Here is a 9889-nt window from a genome sequence, read left to right as displayed (position 1 = left end):
AAAATGTTGTCTTGCTGACTTTAATATACCAGGGAGCATTAACAGCAGTGTGTGGGTATCGCTTACTGGCTTTGAATTATTTTTTACCAAGCACCTGCACTAAATACCTGGGATATGCGCTTGCCTATTATATTAGCGAAACGAAGCGCCTTCACCAAGCCCGGCAGTATTCTATTGAGAGGACACATGCCTTCCTTTTTTCTTTATGCTTTAACAATAGGACATTTATTCCTTCCTTATACTTGTCAGCTGATGTGTGTTGAACATTCTGGCACAAAATGGCTGCCATTGAATCACCCAGGTGGGTACATTGGTGGTGGTTGAGGCGAGCTTCCCCCTCATCACTGTAAAGAGATTGGACTTTGTCGGCTGGTGAGGAAAGCGCTATATAAATGCAAGGAATGAATAATGAATAACTAGTCCCTGCTACCTGTTTGGTGAGGAGAGTAGAAAATGAACATCCACCATGTGCAAACAAGGTCACCCACCCAATCTGTCCTGCAATAACTGCAATGAATCTGCAGGGGGCACACTATTGCAGAGCTGTCAGGTTTTGGGAAATGGAAGCCGCAGAAGAGGGCTGCCCAATCCTGTTCATGGAGATCTACCATCCTGTAGGGCTTTCATTCCAACCATGACAAATCACACCTCATTCATTCAACAGGTGTAGCAACTTAATAGTTGAACGAGGCGTGCAAAATTAGGGTTGGAGTGGAAAGACTATAAAAAATAAAAATGATATTATTTCAATTCGCTCTCATTATATTACATTTCCATGAGAGAAATTGCTGCTTTGTGAGAAATTTCCACGGTGTTGATATCATTAAACTGTACAAGTCCACCGATGTCAATCTCATAGTTTCGTTTGAGGCTTTCAGCATCCGGTCCCAATGGAGAGTGGAGAGGCCCACAAACACTCCTCCATCCTCCACAGGGAGAAACCAAGGACACCGCTTCTTCCCAAAATGATGGTATGTGCAGGAAAAAACGGCTTGCGGGGCATGTTTTAACAACACCGAGAGTCGCATTTAGTTAATAATTAATACAGTGCGGAATCATTGGGAAACCGTACACAGCTCTGCCAAGGGCCTGGTTTGGCCGCCTGCATTCGCTGGGAGAAAAGTCCCTCCGCTCTGGGATTCAGAGCAGGCAGCAGCCCCGTGAGACCTGATGCATTCTTTAAAGGCCAGGAGAGGGTCCACAGCAAAGTCCTCTAACTTCTCAACAAAAACTTCTCAAAGAGAAAACGCCAGCAACACAAGCAAATTAGACACTTTTCACAAGCACGTAGGCAGTAGGTATGTGTGTGAGTGTGTGTGTGTGTGTGTGTGTGTGTGTGAGGCGTGAGTGCATCTCCGCAATGCAGCAAATATTAACCGGGCTGTTCCCTCCTCAACAAATGTATAGCAATCATATCCACAGCAATAATCTTTTTAATAATTGATGCTTATGAAAATACTAATGGACAGATATAATAATACTAATAATGCTACTAATAATAATAATAATAATAATAATAATAATAATTAGTCCAACACCAGTGTTAGGGATGGCACAGGTGGTCTCCAGGGATGCCTATAGCCAGCAGTGACCTTTGACCCTTCCTTTACAGTAGCGCGGCTCCGTCAGGCTACAGAAAAAGTAAATAAGTATGAAAATAAATAAATAAATAAAAATGCACCACAGCTGCCAATTGCACGAACAGCTGCAGGTCATCAAACACACATCAGACGGAATCTTTACAGTCTGTGATGTGCGCCAATCAGCATTTCACAGGCTGTCAAACGGCGTCTAATCTCCTCCGCTACCTGGCAGCGTCAAAAAGGAAGCACGCGCGAAAAAACATCCCTTTCTAGTCCAAACTCTACACGATGGGAAAAGGCGTCTTCGCCACGAAAAATATCAATTCCGCTTAAAACACTTAGAGCATTCTAATAACGGCAGAGCCCGAAATTGGCCTTTAATGTGCAAATGATCTTTTTATTCCTTTTATTAGTATTCCTCGTCTTCTTCTGGATTTTTGTGGGGGGAACTTGTAAACTGTACCCGCAAACTTCAAAGCAAAGCTCTGCGCGTGACTGTCCGCTTCCCCACTGCAGTGGAACGTGGCCTTTCTCGCGTGGATCATTTCAGCATGTAATACACAATTATCTCCCGTTTAAAGTTTAGTTTTGTGCTCAGAATGGTGGATTTCTTCCCCCTCCGCTTTCCCCCCGGGGTCTACATCCAGCTCCGGAGCTATGCCCTGGTGACAGTTTAGCAGTACATTAGCGCCATCTGCAGGCCGAGTAGTGTAATGCAGGAAAGAACTTTATTTGACCCCGCTCGCAAAGCGGTTGTCTCCAGTTTTTCACCAGCTCAGTCTTAGCGAGAGGAGCATTCAAAAGGGCAGAATCTTATCAGGCTTTGAGCTGTCACACACTCCTCTTTTTCTCCCCCTCTCTCTCCCTTTCTCTCTCTCCCTCCCTCCCTCCCTCCCTCTCTCTCTTTCTGCCTCTCGCTCCATGAGAGAATAAGATGAGCTTGTCAAACTTTAAATTTGTGGATACAGGGCTCATTACTGTGAGATAAACAAGTAACAAAAAGCACACTTTTTCCCCATTTGTATTTCTGTGCACTGATGAGGCCACAGTGAGTCTCTGCCAGGGGTTCTATTATTGTTTATGATGTGTGGGAAATGGTCTTTTAGCAATAGCTAATTAGACGGTTCCCATTTTAGCACAGAAATCCACGGGTGGCGAAACGCGCAGGGACACCTCGCTGTGTAGCGTCTCCTTCCCCGGCAGAATAAATTATGTAATCAGAATTTGTAACCCACAGCCCCGCACATAATGACAGCGTCAAGAACACTCCAGAACACGCCAGAAGGAAGGTGACTCTCTTTAATGCCACGCAGGACGTACAGATGACAGCGAAATGCCATCCGTCCAGAAATCCGCGCGGTTAAAATTCACTCGCTGTCCGCCGGCTCAAACATCTGTCAAGCCGAGCAGCATTACACCATCAAGCGCGGAAAATGTTATGTGGCCAACCGCTCGGTGACTGGCAATAACTGTCCTTTCAGGCCCTGCGTGTGGTGCGAGGGTTAGCGCGCCGACCTTTGGAGGAGGGCGGACGCCGGTTTAAATCCTAAATGGGGTAAAGCCGTTGCCCCTTTGAGCATATTGGTGTAGGCTTAGATTGTTCTGGTGAAAAGGTCAGCCAGTGCAAATGGACAATAAATGTGAAATATATCAATCTACAAGCAATTTCCTCATAAGCAGCAGTAATGCACATGACAGTGAGTGTGTGTGTTTGTGTGTGAGAGAGAGAGTATGAGAGTGTGTGAGAGTGTGAGGGTGTGTGTGTGTGTACAGGTGTGTGTGAGAGAGAGTATGAGAGTGTGTGTGTATGTGTGTGTGTGTGTGTGTGTGTGTGTGCATGTGTATGTATGAATGTGTGTTTATGAGTGTATGAGTGTGTGAGGGTGTGTGTGTACGGGTGTGTGTGAGAGAGAGTATGAGAGTGTGTGTGTATGTGTGCATGTGTGTGTATGAGTGTGTGTTTATGAGTGTATGAGTGTGAGTGGGTGTGCGTGTGGGTGCATGAGAGGGAGCGTGTTTGAAAGGGAGGCAGAGGTCCGAAAATCTCAGTTATTTCTCAGGCTAAATCACAATTAAACCACTCCGGTACTGCTTTCTTACGAAGGAGATCTCTGCTGTTAGACCCCACGGTTGTGAGAGAGAACAGGGGGCTTCACCGTGATTGGCACAGCTTTTCTGTCTCTTATTGCTTGTTTGTTTGATTTGAGGAGTAGGACTTCTCTGTAAGCATTCGTTCCATTGCTTTATAAACTCACACAGCTCTTATTGCATATGTTGTTTTTTTATCCCTGACATTTACCTTCTCTCGGTGAGGAAAGGCCGCTCGTACACAGGGCGTTTCGTCTCAGCAATTACCTCCAGTTCTGGAGAAAGTAGGCTAGCGGGCGTGGCACCCAAACGGAGAGCTGTGAGCTACCGTTTGGACAAGCTGCACAGTCGTTCACCACGTACGGAAGCAGTGCGGCTCCCAGTCGAGGCACTGGGGAGGCCCAGCTAACACAACGTTCTCACCATGTTACAGAAATGTTTTTTCCATGTTATAACATTGCCACTATATGGCAGCATCATTGTGAGGACATTTTGTGTTAGCAGGGGCCCTCCCATGTAAGGGAAGTGAGGAAGACTCCACCACTCTGCGTGGCCCAACACCCACAGACGGGAGGGTGAGGAGGACTACCTCTAAACAATGAAGGGTGAGCGGTGCTGTCATCTCAGTATGAAATGAGAGCACAGAAAGTCTAGCAAAATAGCAATGTGCAGATGTCAGCCTGGTCTTCTAAAGTCTGTTAAAGTGTAGCCACAGTAAGATCCGCCTGTTGGGCCCGTATCCCCATATTGCTCCAGGGGGAATTGTCTCCCGTTTAGTCTAATCAACTGTAAGCTGCTTTGGATAAAAGCGTCAGCTAAATTACATGTAATGTAATGTGAAAAGTATTTCACTGTGGTATCGTTGAAGCTCAATTTCTCAAAACCACACAGACAGAAGCGTATAACCGCAGGGTCACGAGGTCGTGGGAGGGGGGTGACTCACCACCAGTGAGATGGCGCTCCTTTGCGTGCTCTCCCACTGGAAGCAGCTCTTGATGTACTGCAGCGTGTAGAGCACGGCGCGCGTGATCTTCCTCACACGGTACACGTCCCGCGCCAGCACCTGCAGGGACACGCAGCCAGGGGCACGCAGCCAGGGGCACGGCGGTTAGCGGGCAGACCCGGGTCCAATACGGATTCAAGTACTTTTCTGCGCGTGGTTGATCTTGCCTGGCTGAGCCGAGCAAGAGGGCCAGAAGGCAGGGAGCATTCGGCAGGTTCCGATACACCAGACAAGCTCAGTGAAGCGTAGAGAAGTATTTGAATCTGAAACAATTGTGCATTTTGCCCAGGTCAAGCGTGGGAAAGGAGCTTTATGAATAAAATGTATTATTATTATTATTATTATTGTTTACAGACAATTCTGAAGCTTGACGACCTCTGGCACAGGGGCGTCTTTTCTTGAGGGCATCTCAAGATGCACAAAAATCTGAATAAATCTATCTTTTGAACAATAATAAAATAATGTATACACACAACCTCCGGAGGCAGAACATCGCTCTGCAAGCTGCATAGAAGACAAACCTGAATGCCCCGATGCCAGCCATTACACGGTCATCCGAAACTTCTCCGAATATCTAAAATATCCTTCATAGTATAGCCAAACTGGCTTTTATAACACAAGGCCAATAAAAACAAACTAAAATTAAATATATGTTGAAAAAATCCAGAAAGCGACCTTAATGCTTTCAGCTTGATTCATGACCAAATGCTCATGTTTGCGAATTTCATAACGCACAGTTCGGCGACGAGCGAAATTAATTTGCCAATCTGTGTCTGAATAGAAAGAGAAAAACACTTCAACATAAGCACTTACTCGGACATTTACTGATAATAAACATAAACACGGCGGCACATTTGCACTCCGTTCTGCTTTAATGCAGGCTTATCTCAGTGTCTCCAGGGAAGAGTGAAACACTGTGCTCTTTAACATAAAACCCAGAACAACCAACAAAGCGCACTACAAACCGCCCTCACAGCCAAAATACATCCATATCTTCACTTTGACCCATCACTAAATCCAAGTGTTAATTTATGTCTAGACGCAAACACAATTAACTTGCCAGACTTATGCTTTAATGATTTATTTTCAAAATCTGAACCTATTAGAGGCTATGTTTCACTCAGAGGTGGGTCGCAGAAGAACGTATTCGGTCATGAAGTGGGTGGTAGGCTTCGGATGTTTGAAAACCAATCAGGGTCTAGAGTCTATAGCCTGGCTGCTCTGCACAGGAGGTCCACCGTGTCTTCAGGCCGTCTTCTCAGCCAACCATATGGCCAATAACAGTAGCGAGCCGATTGGCCAGTTTGGCCACCCTTCCCAGTTCACCCAGGTTCAGCTCTAATGGCCTGAGGAAAGCAACAGAACCTTCTGGACAGAGGTGGACGGGCTCTGATCTACAGCGAAGCATCACCTTTTCCACAAACCCCGACCCGCAACAGCAGCTTGTGCATTTATAACGCAGCGTGGGAGGGTAACAAATGCAATATTCATATCAGCGCTTGTGCAAAAAATATGAAACTGTTAAAAAAAAAAAAAAAATGTAAAAACAACAATATATAAAAAGTGCCAAGCACAACTTACTTTTTCTAAGTTCTAAACTGCAAAGAAGTCAAATGACTCCGCTAACTTTCTAGCGAGGCTTAATGCGTTGCGATTGTGTGCATGCCGTTAGCGAGATGTGTTAGGATAATTAAGACATACCTTTTTAGAAAACTTTGGGTTGTCCTCCATAAATTTATTCTGCTTGGGTTTGAATGTTTTGATGCTCGCTCGAACCTGAAGACAGAATTATTCCATGGGCACTCAGGAACAGAATCAGCTGCAGTGTTTTTACTTCATTTTAACATATGTGCAATGACATTAGGCACCATTAACACAGGTCCAACTGTACAGTACAGTGTCTGTGTGTGTGTGTGGGTGTGTGTGCGTTTGTGTGTTCGTGTGTACAGTATATTGTGCTCTGTCTGTTGTGCATTGTGTGGTGTGTGCGTGTTGTGTGTGTATGGGTGTGTGTGTGTGTGTGTGTGTTAATATCTATGTTGTACTTTATGTGTTGTCTGTTATTTGGTTGTATTTGTGTACATATACACTGTATAAATAAATGTGAATAATTCCACAGGACATTTCAGCATTAACAAAAAAATACACACACATACATTATAACCACAAAGCATGCCAAAATGCATTATTTAAATTCATGGGCAATTCTTTGCCAAAGGCAGATGCCGACAGTTATTGGCTTCGGCAGTTTGATTGGTTAATCTTCTGACCATCTGTTCCGTGGGATGGGGACGCTGCCTCCCCGATCGACCCCTCTGTGTGGCCCCGCGGCGGACGGGCGGGGCGCGGAGAGGGCCGACTTCAGGCCCTGAGCGAGCTACCATCACCCGCGCACCTCAGCTACCCCCAGACACCCCCGCCCCCGCGCACCTCAGCTACCCCCAGACACCCCCGCCCCCGGCACTGTACTCACGGGGTTGTACAAAACCTCCAGCTCCAAGGTTATGCTGCCCTTGTACGGCCTGTCCAACTCCTCTTTCTTCAGCAGGTAGGGGATCTGTTCGGCGTTGTGTATCTGGGAGAAAACGGATCAGAATCGCTGACTGTATGAACACCATTCAATTATTTGATCCAGATGTCAGGACCATCCAATTCGAATCTATTTCTATGGTGCAGGCCTGGATCAAACTCTGATTTGTTTTGGATTCAGATACAGTACAGTACATGTATACGCTTTACAGAGCTTGCCTGGTGTATTGGAACCTGAAAATTGAAATGCTCTCAAAAAGTGCAAACCCCACCTTCTGGTCCTATTGGCAGGCTCGATTGCACCAGGGAAGACCAATAGAGCACAGAAAAGTCTTTGAATCCAAAACAAAGATAAGGTGGATTTTATCCAAACTCAATAAGGGGAGGCCATCTTCTTCTAGCAGGGTTGGTTTCACAGCATGCGCATGTCTAAAGCTCAGCCCTTCTCTTTTCGATTGTGTACGGTTGTGCAAACGGGCTTCGTCATCGCTGCTTACTGAAAGCAAAGGGATGGCCACTTTGCCCAGGAAGTCCGGTGCTTTGTCCCCATCGTCGTCATAAATGGTGACCTCCAGGGCATCATGAATGTCTTTGACCGGGCTGAAAAACAAAAGTCCCGAAAAATATTTTCTAATGGAAAATTTGATAAAGACACAGTATTCAGGGACAGGGATGCTCTGATGAAGATTTCCCAAGACACTATTTGTGCCACAGCCACAATAAAAAGCTGTTGGTCGCTTTTTTAAGTTCTTTTTTAAGTTAACTATTTCCATAGCTTTATATTGTTATTTTTTCACACAGCATTTCTTTAAGTGGCTAGAAAGGCGAAATTCCCTCACTCACAAGGTGAAAACTTGGTTCCACTCTGGGTTCAGGTTCTTGTAGATGGTGTGAGTTTGCAGTCTGTCGTTCCCCAACTCCAACACGCAGAAAGGATCGCTCTTTCCTGCGGAGGTGAAAATATAAATAATGAAGCAAACAGGAACCATTAAGGCAGGTCAGTGAAGCTCTTTCTCCAGAAGACTGCATTGTTGACATTTTGCCAGGGGGAGAGAAGTTTACTGGTACCGTTCAGATCGGCTGCCGGAAGATCTGTGGCTTTGATGACCTTCACCTGGAGGAAACCAACGTCTCGCGTGTTCTGGAAAGAGTTCCTCAAACACTGTAAAACAAATATCAGGAAGAATTAAGCACTGCATTCAGAGGCAGACAGACCGGACCATTAAATCAGCCCTGAAGAGCTGGGCATAGCCAGACATGCATAAATCTAAAATATAATTTCCTTAATGTGGGGCTGCTTAACCCTGCTTCTGGAGACGTACTGTCCTGCAGGTTGTCACTCCAACTCTAACAGAGCAAACCTCAACAGCTAGAGATCTCATCGGGCTGATAATTAGTAGAATCTGGTGTGCTAAATTATGGTTGAAATGAAAATCTACAGGATGGTACATCTTCAGGAACAGCGCTGGGCAGCCCAGTCTTAATGTGTTTGTTTCAGAGACGTGACCAAGAGGTGGCCAATGACTAGTTGGCACCACTTTAATAGTTTCCCCCCTTAGGCCCTTCAGTTGTTTAAATGTATGATAACTCAATAAAAACTGTTTACAAACAAGGGTGTACATCAGGTCAATGGCCAGATTATCTTGTGGAGGGTTGGGGAGGGACTTTTGTGGAAGGTTGTGCGGTGAGGGGGTCGGGTGGTGATGTGGGCACATACATATCTCTCCTTGAGAGAATCTCTCTCACACGGCTCGTCCAGCGGGGGGGTGCACAGGTCTGAGATGGACACCCCCGTGCAGGGCGTCAGAGATACCAGGAAAACCAGACTGCCGATTCCGCGACCCAGCACACGCGTATACAGCTGACTCTGCCCGACCGGCACACGCAACAGATCCACATCGCATCTGAAACACACGAGAACATGCCACAGAGAAGCACTTCACACCTGGACATATGATCTACACAAGACCGCACCATATACTTCATTCATCAACAAGGGTAATAATCAGCTCCTTGATGCCTAGCTCAAAAGGCCTAATCAGCATTTGTTCTCCAAGAAGCTTAAAATAACTTGCAGAAGTTTATAATAAAAAAACTGCAACACTTTACTTGAACCCTTCGACATTAGGCTGACATAACACAGTAATGGACATAACATGATGTCAACTTGTGTCAAATGACATAAAACTGTCATACTTGTATTGGTATATGTCATGTAAATTTGAAGAGTATGGGACAGTACAAACAAGTCACTCAACCACAACCACAACCACAACCACATAAAGCGAAGAAAGAAGGTTTGGGATAATATCCCATCATCTTTCAGATACACACAGATGAACAGAATCAGGGAAACTCACACTCCTAAGCACTCGTCAACCTTCCTTCCCTCCTTGGTCATGACCTCCACCTCCAGCAAATCGGGGCCATCTTGGAACTGGTTGAAGTCAAAGTGCTCTCTCCACTGTGGGTTGGCCTGCCTGCAGAGGTTCTGGGCCAATGAGATAAAAGGACGGATTTCACTCCTCTTTCGCTCGAGGTTTGGCGTTTTTTTGGGCGCACGCCTCCAATTAGAATCAGCTTTGTAAAGCAAACACAGAGCCACAAACAAAAGTCTTGTTTTGCAAACAGACGACACGGACGCGCAAACCCACTGAGAGGCATGGGCTCAGCAGGATTACCGAGG

The 9889-nt window shown here is 45.8% G+C and overlaps 1 protein-coding gene across 5 annotated transcripts in view; it reads right to left on the bottom strand.

The window, feature by feature from the left end:
* Positions 1 to 9889, bottom strand: part of LOC133111340 (multiple C2 and transmembrane domain-containing protein 2-like) — a 51540-nt gene that overhangs the window by 15359 nt on the left and 26292 nt on the right. For all 5 annotated transcript variants that reach the window (XM_061221584.1, XM_061221583.1, XM_061221587.1 and 2 more), the window contains exons 10-17: positions 9564 to 9694; positions 8921 to 9107; positions 8272 to 8365; positions 8047 to 8149; positions 7701 to 7803; positions 7148 to 7249; positions 6376 to 6450; positions 4615 to 4734 (exon numbers count right to left, since the gene is read on the bottom strand). In XM_061221584.1, the coding sequence (XP_061077568.1) occupies positions 4615 to 4734; positions 6376 to 6450; positions 7148 to 7249; positions 7701 to 7803; positions 8047 to 8149; positions 8272 to 8365; positions 8921 to 9107; positions 9564 to 9694 (915 nt within the window). The remainder of the gene's footprint in view (positions 1 to 4614; positions 4735 to 6375; positions 6451 to 7147; positions 7250 to 7700; positions 7804 to 8046; positions 8150 to 8271; positions 8366 to 8920; positions 9108 to 9563; positions 9695 to 9889) is intronic.

Source organism: Conger conger, chromosome 15 (genome assembly GCF_963514075.1).
Source record: "Conger conger chromosome 15, fConCon1.1, whole genome shotgun sequence".
Lineage (NCBI taxonomy): Eukaryota > Metazoa > Chordata > Actinopteri > Anguilliformes > Congridae > Conger > Conger conger.
The sequence above is the reverse complement of the archived record's forward strand: the minus strand, read 5'-3'. Positions and strand labels throughout refer to the sequence as shown.